At 38.7% G+C, this 15,146-nt stretch overlaps 1 protein-coding gene across 1 annotated transcript in view; it reads left to right on the plus strand.

Annotated features, from left to right (window-relative positions):
- ADCY8 (adenylate cyclase 8) overlaps positions 1–15,146 on the plus strand; it is a 129,024-nt gene that overhangs the window by 19,745 nt on the left and 94,133 nt on the right. The window contains 1 exon segment of the mRNA XM_059836205.1: positions 9,995–10,144. Coding sequence (XP_059692188.1) covers positions 9,995–10,144 — 150 coding nt within the window.

Below are 15,146 nucleotides of genomic sequence, written 5' to 3' on the forward strand. Positions count from 1 at the left end.
AGCTGATCAGCAGAGCTTCCCATCAGAGTAGAAGCAGGCTTTGAAGGACAAGGGTTGTTTGGAAAAGGACACTCAACTCTATGATTTCGCTCTTCTATTTTTCATTACCAGTATTTTCAGTACTATTTCAGTTAAACCAATTTACTTTTTAATAGGTATTAGTCTCACTCTCACCTGGACTGGAGGGGCTTTCATAAAGCTGTCTTCCTTTCCTGAGAAAGAGTCCAAGAGTAATTTAAGATCATTATGTTTTACTATTACTTTCTTTTTCCACTGCAATTCCAAGGGGGAAAAATGATTTGCAAAATCTTGCTTCTTTCCTCCACCTATGGCTACAACTTGATAATTCAGAGGAGAAGACACATGACCTCACCTAACATAGCTAGGAAGAAAAATGAAAAGCTTCTCTTGTGCAGGCTGTTGTTAGAACTCTGCAGAATGCACCAAAGCCGAGTCACCTGTACACAAATCATGACGATTGCCAGTTCCATTGGGAGGAGACGTGCAGTATGTACTGCAGGTAATTGCTGGGCTACACATACATTTGATCAGATGAAAACAGCAATGAAGTGTGTCAGAAAAGATCAACTGCTGTCAGCCCTAGAAACGTAATTATTGCTCGCTCAGTTTTGACATCCTACTTTGGATAAGCCATTATCTAGAGCAATAAAACCAGCTGTGCAGAACACCACCCCAAACTCATTTAGCAGAAATGCAGACTACTTAATTCTGTTTTCCTTAAAATGTAGTTAAACTCTTTCCAAAGCTGCAAAGCAGCTTTGATGAAATTTTTTTTCCTACCATTACTCCTAATCAGTTGTATAATCTATTAAGGGAAGTACTAGGAGTTCTTCTGCTTTGGCTATCTTGCATTGACTTAGACAGAACTACTGAGATAATTCGAGGAAAATTTCCAGAAGTTACTTTCACTTTAGAGGTCCTGGTTTTAGGGTGTCAGACTCACCTTTATGCTCTCAGACATTTCCAAACTGAGTGTCACTTTAGAGGTCCTGGTTTTAGGGTGTCAGACTCACCTTTATGCTCTCAGACATTTCCAAACTGAGTGCCAGCTGGAATTTTTGTCACTGAGAAGTTATCGATGATGTCTGGTGCTTGGTCACCAAACACCTGAATTGGGAGACAGTTATTTACAATTCAGACATCCATGTATGTAATGCAAGGGGAAAAATTAGCATTTGGTAAGGGTTGCTTTAAAAAAACCCCAGGAATTATTTTAAATCCTTAATATCTCGGATGTTGTGAGTGTGCTTCTCCATTTCAGATTACTTTCTTATAAATCTTTGTTTAGATGCTGTAACTTTTATTAGGAGTAATTTATTTCTCTAGTGGCTTTAAATGGAATGTGGCTTCTATTGAACATAATTACTTTGGTATTTTTTTTGAACAGTAAATGTGCAGCTTCTAAGGGAGATCAGCTTCTGCATTAAAAAAGCGTAGGAAAAATTTTAGTGTCAGACTGAGCTTCATGAGTCTGAAATATTGAAGTGCAGAAAGGGAAAACCTGCAGCTGCTTTACACTCCCTTCTGAGCAGTGAGCAGGGGAATACCATCACTTCAACAGTTTCCTTACCTACCCTGATTGCCATGGGCTGCTTCCAGTGTGTTCTCTTTTGCACAGGGTTTTGTGCTGTGCCTTGTTTTTTGCTTGTTTTTGTGGTTTGTTGCAGGATCTACTCCTGGTTAGATAGCACAGGTAATTTAAAGTAATTCTGTAGTACATGTACTATGGTTTCAAGGTTACCTATATTTGGAGAAGAAAATAGAGATTCTTATCTGAACCTTTTACATTTACCTAAACTCACCAAATGAGGTGAAGATTTTGGACAATAAAATGATGACATCTGGAAGATTTGGCTTTAGATTTCTTCTTGTAATTACCCTGCAATGCAGCTGTCTCAGAGTGGAGGGAGAAGGTACCTAACCAGCATACAGAAAACACTGAATAGGGGAGGTTATTCACGTCAAAGGGTAAGATTGTTCATTCTAAATAGGAACATTTCACGTACCCGTAATAGCATCCTGTGTGCAAAATGATAACAAAAGAGTGCTGTGCTGCTGAGTGAATAGGAGACGTGATCACCAGATTTCATTGTGTAGTTCAGGATCAGTTCCTAGATGAGGGTCAGAGAGTTCAGCAGAGTACCCTGTAGCCATGGAAAACAGTTACTAAAAATCGGAGTTCATTTATCCACCTCTGCCCGTTTGCCTGTATGCATAGGCTATGACCCTACTACTTGACATTGTCCCAGACATGCCTTGTCACTTTAAGATCTATAAAAAGAAAAGCACCAAAAAAGGTTATCCAAAGTCCCAGAATTTTTTTTTAATTAAGATTATGCCTGAATCCTAAATTTTAGACAAGCTCAAGGGGAGTTAGAGGAGATGCGCTGAAATTTATTTGTCATTTGGGGCTGCTCAATGGCACTAGCAGGGTTAGGTATTTGCTTGACTGCCTCTGTGCATCACTCAGGTTATGTCATCCTTTATGTGTCTGATATGATATGATATGATTTTCCTGACAGATCTCTTGTACCACACCATGTTGCAAAAGTCTTGCCATAGTTGATAGCTGACTTACCAAATTGTATGGTTTGAGCTAGCTATGAACAACTTAATTGGACATTTTATTTTCTACATTTCTAATGGATTCAATGAGAGGAAGAGCAAGAAAGAAACAGTTATTTTTCTAACAGCAAATTAAACTTTTGTTCTAAATATTAAAGATACACATTTCTGAATTCTGTCTTGAACTAGAACAATTGATTTTATGCAAATGTGTCATTGTTCAGAGGAAAAATGGTCTTTGTTTTCTAAATCATTAGCAGTGTGGGAACTGTAGGCATGTTAGGATATTCTGCAATAGGATCTAGAAAACCGTGTCCAAGACTAGTTGTTCTCATGGAGGGTAATCTAACAATTCCTTGGGTATGCCCTGTGTTTTGACAGGGCCAACCTGCCTTGCAGGCTGCAGATTTCATGCACATTAAAGGCCAGACTGTGTTCCTAAGTACGTACTGAAGTCCTCTAATGCCTGCTCTGGGAGCAGCAAGACCAGGCTTCTTAAAGATCTCAGCTCTCCTAGAGGCATTAATAAGATCTGAGTTTTTGAAGAATCAGTCAAGATTCCCATGGGAGCTGTGCACAGCTGAACCACAAAACTCGGTTCTAAACACAAAATCAGGAGGTGACACTGGTACAAATGGCTTCTTTCACATTTAGCAAATCAAGGGCGGGTGGGTAAGGCACTGCTCTTAACCATCATAGTCTGTGCTTGACTAAATTCACCGTGAATAAACAATATACCTTTCTCCATCCCTGTCTTCTCAGGTGTACGGTATATTCCTGTCTTTCAGTAAACGATGTGTATGTAGATCAGATAAAAGAGCTAGCACTCACTCCAGCTGTGAGTAGGAGTTAAACAGCTGTTGTACATATGCATTGGACGATATAGAGGATCAGGGACAGATGAGCTTTCCAGAAAGTCATGGCAGCAGTTTGGGCACCTTTGTGGGACAGGTTGGTTTCCAATAAATTTGATGAAGAAGGACCCACAATCTAAAACAAACAAAAAACCTCTATCATGGCCATTTGTGTTTAGCAGTTAGACCCAGGAGCAGTCGGAAGGAGTGAACCTGGGGAATCAAAAAAACTCCTTACAAGGTGATTTAACAATAAGGCAGCAATGATTTCAGTTTAATGAGTTGGCAGCAGTGCCAACTATGAATGTTCACGTGCTTCCTCTCCCTGTGGAGGCTGTGCTGTGAACTCAATCAGACGACTGCTCTAGATAGGAAAATCACTGCCAACACCAAATGTTTGTTTTTTAAGTTGGCCAAGTTCCCTGATATAGTTCACAGTATGGTCCCACAAATAATTGATCTGGCACGACGAAGGCAAAGCTGTGCTGAGGGATCAAGGTGGGCAAGAGGCAGTACAGAGATACAGGTACTTACTAGTTTCGCTGCCAGCTTTGATTCATAAAATCATGGTCTCAGCTGGAGATAGAGGTTTGCTGCAGCCCAGCAGTGAGAGAGTGGTAGAGCCTGTGCTGCCAGATGTGCCTATTCTATATGAAGTAGAGCATTTTGGTCTCAAATCTCACACTTCTCATGCAACCCTCAGTTCATTCCTGGTGACCAGTTCTTATAAGAGCATTCTTATAAGTTATTTTTCCCTTGAAGTAACCTAAGCAAGGGGGTGATGGAGAAGGGAGAGAGGGCAATGGGGTTTCTGAGACATTTTAGTTACAAAAAACAACCTTGTGGCAAGCTGCTATTTTTAGTTAAACAACTAATGATGAATCAAAATGCTTCTCCAAACCCAATTAACCAATAATAATCACCATAGCAACCAGTTCTTTATGTGGCACATGCCGAAAACACTCCTAAAGCACAACAGCTTTACTTCCCCAGTTTTTCCAAAACAAACAAGAACTACTCTAATCGGTTGTTGAAGCCAATCCAAAATTAGAAAGCAAAATAGGAAAATAATGAAATAATTTCCCACAGGCTCATTTCAGGAATTAATGAAATTCCTGCTCTTTAGGACTGATCTGCCTTGAGAAAGTCCAACTGGAGATTACACTGAAAACCATTTCTTTACTTTTCAGATGTGTTTTGGTGAAATCAGCCCCAGCATTGCTCAGTCTCTATGCAGCAGAACAAAATTGCCTGCTGAAGAGGTTAATAATAAGTTTATTTCTGCAGAGCGCACTAGGGTTTCTTTCTGCAACTGAGGTAGTAACACACAAGATCAGTGTCCTGCTGGATTTCAGAATTGTTTCTAAACTTTTTCAGCTTTCTCTCCTCCACCACCACTGTGCTTTCCATGTGAACGTATGCTAACCGTTGGTTCAACTATTCATGATGAAGATTGTCTGTGGCAATGACTATCTTTTAGGGATAGCTATCAATCAACATATTTCCAGTCTGTTGGGTTTGTTGAATGTTCCTAAGTATTTACTTTTCCTCGGGTTATGGGCTCTTTGGAAGTGCTGAACTCAGTCAATCACTATGCACTCCATAAATGTCTATTAATGGCAGGTCTTAGAAAGCACTGAATTAGGAGACTCTACAGCTGGCCTTATGGCTTTATATTCCCTGATGGACAATCACACCTTTTCAAAGAGGAAACTCATGGCAAAATTAAAACACACTTCAGTTATGATTTTTGAAGTTTTGAAACTTCTGGCATTTGCAAACCCTCCTTTAACTCGATCCCAGTTGTTCATAAACTCAGGGGAATCTGTGTAAACTCCAAATCAAGGTAAACTCAATTAGGTGCTCTTAATAGCAGAAATGCCTGCAAATTGTTTGTTATGCTTAGCCCAGCTCTGCTCTCAGTAACTCACCTGTACCCTTCTGAATTTCCTGTTTCCTGAACTATATTCAATTCTGTCTTGAAAAGCTGCCTGTGGCTGATTCACCTACCACTTCGCAACAGACTTCTGAGCTACTTTACTGTCGTTTCAACAAGTTTTCTTTTTCCTGTTCTCTTACATTACTGTACTGTTCCTACTTTGATTGATACTTCTTCCTGACCAGCTGTGTCCAATGCCCTTTAATTGTTTCTTTGTCTGAGCTCTGGTCGTTGCCAAATCCACTCAAAACGTTGTCTTGGTTTCAGTTGTCTTGGCAATCCCTTTTTATACAATGAGTGACAGATAAAAATGAAATTATTTAAATCAATGTGTACTGTCAAATTTAAAGTTAGCTTTCTTGTCTGACCTCCCTCCTCTCCCTTCATTGCCTTTGTTTTTGACTAGTTTTTATATTGACTTTGCAAAGGGCCCTGAGGTGCCTGCATGAAGGACAATTTATAAACGTAAATTTATTTGACAAATGGTTTCTCTGTGAACTAAGCTCTTAATCGCCTCCTATGAGAAATATGGGAAGCAGAGTTTTGGAGTAAAAATTTTAATGGCTGCTTCTAACTACCTGCATGATCTTGTCAAGTGACTTTCTTTAGCTCCGTTCATCCTATTACACGACAACTGCAAGTTCAGCAGGGACAGTGCTGATCCTGTTACAGAGATATTCCCAAGCAGCATGGTCATGGGTACCTTCTTGTTTGCATTTTTTAAATATTTGAGAAGCAGACCTCCTCAGAGCCCTATTTAAACCTCAAAAAGTATCACTCATGGCTTTTTAAGACCACTTGCTGTCTCTGCTGCAGTTGCTTATCTGAGTGTTGTCCAAGGTTCAAATAGAGTAAAGAGCTTATAAATGTTGTGAAAAGATTTTCTTTTTTTCACATTACGCCTCAACTGTCCTACTGTGTGAGCATTGATTATCTTCAGGTCAGTCAAAAAGATAGGAAACTGTGTACATCTTATAAAATCAGAGTCTGCCCTGGCTTGTGGCCCTGATTGATAAGGAGCAGAAAATCCTGCAAGACTTCTGGAAATGGCCACAGTAGGCTGTAGGAAAAAGGACTACTGATGAGAGACTCAAGTCTTACGTGTCTTTTTTATCCTTTTATTAACAAGAGACACAGATTAGTATCCTTGCAAGGCATAGTACTTTACTCTTGAGATTGGTTTCAGACCACTATGTGTAAGAAAAGCAGATTCTGCCTCTGAGTAAGCTGTTGTTTTACCTGTAACATGTTTTCCATAATTCCCTTTGTCCAAATCAAATTATGTGCTCATGAAACCTAACTGAAGGCCAAATTCTACTGCATTTGCTCTAAGGAGATCTGCCGAAGTGAGTGGCACTAGTCCTGAGTATTAGCAGAGACAGGTGACTGAACTGGGCTCATGAGGAACTTGCAATTGAATTTACAAGCAAAGAAGAGCACCCTGCCACTGCTTTCACCATTGAAATGCACATTTCAAATGTTGTGAAAGGCTTTTCTTTTTTTTTTTCACCCTATGCTCTAGCTTTCCTAGTGTGCGAGCATTGATTACCTTCAAGTCAGTCAAAAAGGTATGAAACTTCCAGCCACCCACAGCTGATTTCAGTTGTCCTACTGAACAACACAATTCTGAACTGGTCTTATCTCATGTCAGCTTATCATACGCCTCTTAGTAGCCTGCACCAGAAAGGAGTTATCTCATGGGCTGAATTACTCCATTCTCTGTTTTATCTGGGAGCAAAGGTGGAAAGTGTCTGGGGGAAGCTGGCTGGTCCAGGGCACCCTGTCTCCAGTAAAACAGGGTAAGGTAGATAACAGGGAAAAAGCAGTAAGCACAAAGGTGGAATAGTGACAAATGCAGTGAGACTAAGTAGTCTCAAATTCCTCCCTTTTAAAAAATAAAAGGCTGAGAGGAGTAATGCTATAAGTCAGTAAAATCAGGATTGGTGAGAAGATGAATTGGGAATGATTAGTCACTGTTTCTCATATTATAAGCTTGATGCGGCACTCAAAGAAATGATAAGACTGAATTAAAGCAAACAAAAGGAAGCATTTTTATCACAAAATGCCTAATTAAATTGTATAAATCTTTGTCAGTGAATGTCATAGGGGCCAAAGGTGCAATTATCTTCAGAAAGGTATCAGAAAATTTTAGCAGATGGATAGAGTATGCCAACTCCAGCTCAGAGGTGCTGTAAACCACAGGATCCTGGAAGCCAGGAAGATGCAAGGATCATGCTAATCATGCCCTGTTTCTCACAAGCTTTGCCTAGATGTCTATTACTGGCAAAGGTTAAAGAAAACTTCAGATGGAGCCAGGATATGCATTCTTATCTAATCATGGCATATAAATTGTAAATTAATTCCCTGTACTATCATAGAACAATACTTCAGATTCAGAAATAAGGGAATATATAAAGCTGAAGTTTCTGCCAGATGCATTTGGTTTGATATCAAATCTCACTTTCAAACCCACAGGAATGTGAGGAGCAAGACCTGCAGATCTGAGGCACAGCATCACAATGAGATTAGGGAGTTGCGCTAAATGTTTTCTCTCCTATTAGGACAAGCAACATTTTGATTTTAGGGAGACTGATTATCAGATAATACTACAAAAATACAACCTCTAGCCCACAATGTTCTGCAACCACAGATTGCTGGAGTGTTCAAGACTGTTTTGACAAAACATCAGTGGATGCTTGTTTTATCCTTGTACTCGTATCTACTGTTTTATCCTTGTACTGCTACCTAGGCACTCTGTTGTCTGCTATCAGAGACAGGATCCTGAATGATGAACACCTGGTCTGTCCTGGCGTTGCTGTCCTGACATTGTTATGATCCTGTAGGTATCACCCATAGCATTATGGTCTGTAGCTGTCAGAGCCTGGACAGCTCTGCTGGGGAGGCAATGTGGCCACAGGGTAATGTAGCCCCCACCTGCTCCATGGCTGGTCTCCCTCTGGGAGAGAGGTGTGATCCTGCAAGACAGGGTGCACTCAGTGGGACTTCATCAGCACGGTGGCTGTGACTGGACCTTGGCAGGAAGATGGGGAGCTGCAGTTTGCAAATTTTCAGCTGGTTCACCATGCCCTGATGGCTTCTCCAGCTAAGGTAGCAGTCAGAGCTGTTTCACCTTACATGCTGCATTTGAGGAATATTAATGACTTGTGGACGTATTTTTCACTCTTGACCTTCTCACAAGTTAAAAGAAGGCAGAGTGAAGAACTTGGCATGTCCAGAGAAGAGCAATGAAACTGGTGAAGGGTCTGGAGCACAAGTCTGATGAGGAGCGGCTGAGGGAGCTGGGGTTGTTCAGTCTGGAGAAGAGGAGGCTGAGGGGAGACCTTATCGCTCTCTACAACTACCTGAAAGGAGGTCGCAGAGAGGTGGGTGTTGGTCTCTTCTCCCAAGTGACAAGTGACAGGACAAGAGGAAACAGCCTCAAGTTGTGCCAGGGGAGGTTTAGATTGGATATTAGGAAAAATTTCTTCATTGGAAGGGTTATCAAGCATTGGAACAGGTTGAGTCCCCATCCCTGGAGGTATTTAAAAGACCTGTGGATGAGGCACTTAGGGACATGGTTTAGCAGTGGACTTGGCAGTGTTAGGTTTATGGTTGGACTCGATGATCTTAAAGGTCTTTTCCAACCTAAATCATTCTATCATTGTAAGTAGGAACTGAGAGGAGTTCACATGAGTTTGTAACGTGCAGGAAGGATGAGGTGTTGGATAAAGCTGCTGAAACTGCAGGTCTGTGTTCTGTCTCTAGTGAATGCAAATATTCTGTTTCTTAATCAGTTTCCCAAACAATCCTCACTTCAATGGTGTAGATGTGCTCTGCCTTACAAACATACAAAGCACAAAGAAGTATCAATGAAAGACAAATAAGCCACTGGAATTTACACTGTCCAAGGATCCACTCCCATTTGGCTCTTTTAAGTTCATATTGCAAAGGAAGAAGCTGTGACGCACCATCTACAAGGAAAAAGAGTGCAGCTCTTGCATAGGCATCAGTGAAGAAAAGGTCTGTGTACACAGGCACAGGCTATGCAAGCATTTGGTTATCTTTTCAGCTTCCCCTGTTGAATGGTTCAGGATTCAGATTGTGCAAACTTGTGCTCTGGCATCAGCTGAAAATTAATTTATTTAATTTGGTCAATAATGACAACAGAATAACTATTATCACTGATATTAATTCTTAGCTAACTGACACTCTTTGTTTTCCTTAATATGGCTTTCTTCACAAACTAAGCCATGGAACAAATCAGAATGTTGCTTTTACAGAAGAGGCAGTGCAAAAACAAATTGTTAATTATGTTTGTAATCATTTCTGACTAGAGAGCCCTGTGAGTCAGCTCTTGGAAACATCATTTGTGGTTCAACTAGAGTTTAATGCCCCCAAATACTGCATATTTCTTCCTCAAGACAGAGAGAATTTTACACGTTCGATGCCTCTAAGTAAGATCCAAGAGATTCTTTTATGCAAACTTTCCTAACAGTTTATTTTTACAGCCGACATGACTGCAGAGCAGTCATTCTCTCTCTCTCTCTCTCTCTGTTTTTAAATAGATATTTTTGCTTCTCTTGTCTGATCAAATCTTATTTGTTGTTTGTTGCAGATAGTGGCTCAGGCAGTGTTATTTATGTGTATGAACACCGCAGGAATCTTCATTAGCTACCTATCAGACAGAGCACAACGTCAAGCCTTCCTGGAGACCAGAAGATGTGTAGAAGCCAGACTGAGACTAGAGACAGAAAATCAGCGACAGGTATTGGAGAAACAATCCTATTTTGATATTAACTGGAATTGATAATTGGACAAGGCTGGGCTTTTGTAGCCTCACTGACTCCAGTGTGATGCCACCTGATTTGTGCAGGTTAAGTGTTTTTCATGCTGTTATTTTGCTGGTGTGTATCGATCTGATATGACTTCTTAAAGATTTTTGCTGGGTAACAGGATGAATAGAGAATGGCTGTTCATTGTCCTTTCCCATACAAGAAGAAGAGGCCATCAAATGAAATTGCAGCTGGCAGGTGTTTAAAAATGTTTCTTTACACAAGAGGGGTTAAACTCAGGAACTTCATGTTTCAGAGTGTTGTGGATACTAAAACTTGTAGCAGTCAAGTGAAAACTAAGCAAGTTCATGGAGGAGAACTCTAGGCAGAGAAAATACTAAAACATCACCTCTGGCTCACAGGTGAATATTTGGAGCTGGGAGGCCACTGCAGGGTAGTATCACTGTATGCTTTCTCTGTTCTTAAACTATTCCCTAAGAATCTCCTTTTGGCCACTGTGTGCAATAGCAAACTGGGCAAGGCGAACTTCCGATCCGAGCAGGTATAGTTGTTCTTCGGTACATCATCCTTTCCAATCCAGAATAAAAGGCATTGAATAAAAAGAAGTTTGCTGCTTATTATTTCGTACCAAGGCAGCAGAAATGAGATGCAGCATGCTTACATATTTTGCCTTCCAACTGAAATATCAGAAGGTTCACCTGCTGTTTAAAAACTTGCGTTAAGATCAAAATACAGCCTGTACATATAAATGTTACACTGCTATTTCATTCTCAAATGAACTTAGCCATTCATTTTGTCCCGTTGTATAGCTACATGTATTGCTTCTCAATTTTATTTCATTTGTTTCTCGAAAGCCATGCTCTTATACAGAGATTTAGGAAGATGTCATATTCTAGACTTTACTGACTAATGACTCAGTATGAATGCATGACTGTGCTGAGTAATGCAAGTTACCTATGCCAGAACATCTCTCCAGCCATTGCTGACTGAAGAGGCTTTGAGGGATGCTGTCTAGGATGCTCTGTTCTCATTTTAACTGTAGGACCACATTTTTATGTCTTCTGGTTTTTTGTGAGTTTGGCGTATTTTGCATTTCTCTTCTTGTGTAATCTTTTATAAACTAATATTTCTTAAGCTTTACTTTGATCATTGTTTTGTAGAGTTCATTGTAAAAATCTTTATAAAATGCTAGCAAAAGAATCCTCTGTTCCAGATGATTCTAAGGATTTTCCATTAGAAGTATTTTATTTTCTCATGGAAAATGAAATTTCTACAAAGACAACATTTTTTTTTTTTTGAGAAATTCAATTTTGCTGAAATTTTATTTCCTATTAGGAAAATGAAGACAGATTGTTTTCATTTGGGTGGGTTTAAAAAAAATCAGATTTTTTTTTGGTGAGGGGGGAAGTAAAGGTTAGATCTGCAATATTTGTTTTCAATCAGTCAGTTTTGAACCATGCATTTTGTCTTGGCCCAGTGCCTTGAAAGGCTTCAGGGCTGTGCTGTTCCCTGAAGACAGAACTTCCTGGAGAGTTACCTCACTGCAGTTGAGACTCACTTATAACCAAAGTGGTGTGTCATAGGCATCATATGACTGGAAATGCATAAGGGAAAAAGTATTCAGGCCAAGGAAAGTGCCCACAAGAGAAAAATGCAGGCATCAGGACACCAAATGAAAGATGTCTTCTAAAACTCAATTTAATGATAAACTAATCTAAAATTTAGGACAAAACATTTTGAAATATTTGCAATTAATTCTGTTGGAACTTTGAAACTATGTTATTATGCACAACTATAAAAATATATATATTAAAAATTATATATAATATACTTTTCAGTTTTTCATTTGTATTTGGGACAACAACGATGACAAAATATTCCAATACTGGAATGTCTTGAGGAATGGAGAGCCTGTTTCCCGCAGTCTTCTATTCTTTCCCTTTGCCTCTGAAATAGTGGCTAATTTAAGCAATTTCTAAACCTACCTTCTTTAACTGGCAATGATATCACATTTTAGGTGACTGCTTTTCTTGAGCAGCTTGTTCTTGGTCTCTTGATCAATATCCGCAGACAGTAGTTCAGTACTGCCAGCATTTTTCTATCTTGAAGACATATTTCATGGTACAGGGGATCTGTAGTTCACATGAACGTAAAAATCATATTACCTGTTAGTGCATATCACATTTTAAAAAGTAAGGATTAAATCCTGATGAAGTTTAATAAATGAATTCTGTGACTTTCTAAAAAACAGCTCTGATATATGAAAGGGGGAAAAAAGTGTGTGCAGGCCAATAGCTGTGCTGTGGCTTCTGAAAATGTCTAAAAATATGGCTGAAGAGCTAGGAATGTGCAGAGAAAATAGAAGAATAATTATTTGTGTAATTCTTACAGACAGTAATTCCAGGAATTCCGAATTCTGTAGCACTTTGATTTATTTCTCCTCCATTTCTCACAAATTGTCTAAACTTAAGGTTTCTTACAACAGGGTCAAGCTTTTTGTGGCTTTCAGTGGTGGTACTGCTATTTTTTATAGTAATGGGTGACAAAATCTCTCCAGGTTTGTTTCCATCCCACAAAGCTTCCACTTCTTAAACTGAAAATAATAGATAATTACAATGGGTAATTGTATTGACATGTCATACATATGACATGTCATATGAAGTATGACAGCTTGCCAGATAGGTCCCATAGGGTCTGGTTTTCTCCTTACATTGTTTAAATCAGAAGACCAGTAAAATTAAAATAAGAAAAAGCAAGATGAGTTCAAAAATGTAGCAAGGAATGGTATGTTCTTCCATAAGTAATTGCAGAATAAGACTCCAATTTTTTATAATTATAAAGGTTATATAAGTGCTTCAGATATACTTCTGTTCATTACTCTGCATTGTTAAAACTAAGAAATCAAGTTTCTGCACTCTCAAAATGACCCTTCCAATTTCTCAATATCCCTTATATTTGTCATGTCTAATGATCCGTCATTCTAATAACTATAAATGCTATTGCTATCATTATTCAGTATTGTGCAATGCCTAAGAGAGCCAGTCATGGAAAGTCACCCAATTGTGAGCCAAATATTTTATAATCTGTGTTTTAGAGACAAGCGAGAGGTACCATCAGACCTCATCCCCTAATGAGTATTTGCAGATTTTCTGGAATATAAGTATAATGTTTCTACTGTATCAGCTTCTGTCTTGTGGTGGAAAGCAAGAGGTGGTTCTGTATTTCTTGATAAATTTCATACAGATGAACTGAATTTTTTTCAGTGAAAGCAGTTTCATTCATTCATTTGCCATCATACTTTTTTGTAGAGTGTGATGAAAATAGAAAGCAAAACCACCAAAATCCCACTAGGGGGAAAAACTCTTTTTTGTTGTTTGTGCTACTCTGAGCTGAAATTTGGACAGTTAGATGTGACAGTTTGTTTTTCAGATGTTGTTATTTTCCAGCAGTTTATGATCTCTTCCTTTTGTGTGATTTTCAGGGATTAAGGACTCCTTGCTCTATTTCAGTATTGTTACGGGGGTTTCCAGTTTGACAGTCAAAGCCATTTTGCTCTGTGGAAATGTCTGTGTGCCGTGTTACAGTCTCAACTGAATAGCTGTAAACCTGAATTAGCACCATTGGTTCATTGTCCACAGAAAATATCCTCAGGTGGAAGTTCAGCTTTTACGCTAATTGTAATTCATTCTCTTACTGCACAGGAAGGAAGAGGGCGAAGATGGACTCTTCCATCCTGTATGATGGAAAAGACTTTAAGGAGCCTGGCCAAAGTTTTTCAAAGCTTTTAAGTGACTTAATTTCTAGTTTCTGTGTTTCCAAAGCTCTATGTAATTAAGTTCCTACATCTTTTTTCATCCTTCCTTCCCCATTGCCATTTACTTTCAACAAGACCTTTGAATAAAATTTTCAGCTGTATTTTCAAAAGTGACTAATTCATCAAGGATCTGATTTTTTTATAATTGTTTTTTATTTTTAAGCACCTGGGGTTGTTAACAAGTACATATTAGCATTTTCAATTACAATCAATTTTCTAACTCTACTCACTCTATTAATAAAGTGAACAGTACTGTGGATACAAAGGAGAGTTACTCCAGCAGTTATTGCTAATGATGTTTGTGCACTTGACTGTACCATATTATCTGTGTGACACCATTTGGAAATCCCAGCACTCTGTGAAACTGAAGGAACATCTGTGTCTACATCTTTCCCAATTTTCATTACAAAATTAGAATTTTAGTGAAGATTTAAAACATTTCAAAACTTGGCTTAGTTAAACAAGACTCCACTGCTGATGAGTACCAGAAAAACTGTATCATAGGAAGATAGAAATATCAAAGAAGCAAGCTAGAGAAGGTAGTACAGACAAAATAACACGTGGTAAAAAGAGTCTCAGTTTACCATTTATTTGATCAGATCATTAATTTAAATATTTGCTAATGAAATGTAGTTACCTGCTTGTGTTTAATATATGTAGTTATATCAACCAACCAAAAATGGCAGCCATAAAATGTCCTCTAGTTTTTTTTTCAACACATTGTAATTCTGAATAAAAACCAAACATAAGGTTCTCAGCTTTCTTAAGTCCATTGTGTTTCAAGAATATCATCACTCTCCACCCCTGAAATTTTGGGTCAATATTTTCATTTGATATCTATGTCTTTCAAGAAGGTTGACACCAGTGCTGTGCTTTGTTAATAACCACTTCAAAAACACTGTCTTCATTTTTGCCTTGATTTTATTGTAAGTACACCGCAGGTAATTCTGCTTTCATCATATCTGGGCAATGAAAATGGAAAGTATAACTTACTTTCTTCATTAGCTACTGCAAAACTTTCAAAAACAATGAACATGTCATTTCCCTCATTGTGAAAATGCTGTGAAATTGCCCTCAGTGAAGAGCAGGAACATGCATTAAATTTCATTTTCATTTCTATTTCTCATCTTACAACATCCTTAAGTTTTAAATGAATGACA

This window comes from Gavia stellata, chromosome 3 (genome assembly GCF_030936135.1).
Source record: "Gavia stellata isolate bGavSte3 chromosome 3, bGavSte3.hap2, whole genome shotgun sequence".
Taxonomy (NCBI): domain Eukaryota; kingdom Metazoa; phylum Chordata; class Aves; order Gaviiformes; family Gaviidae; genus Gavia; species Gavia stellata.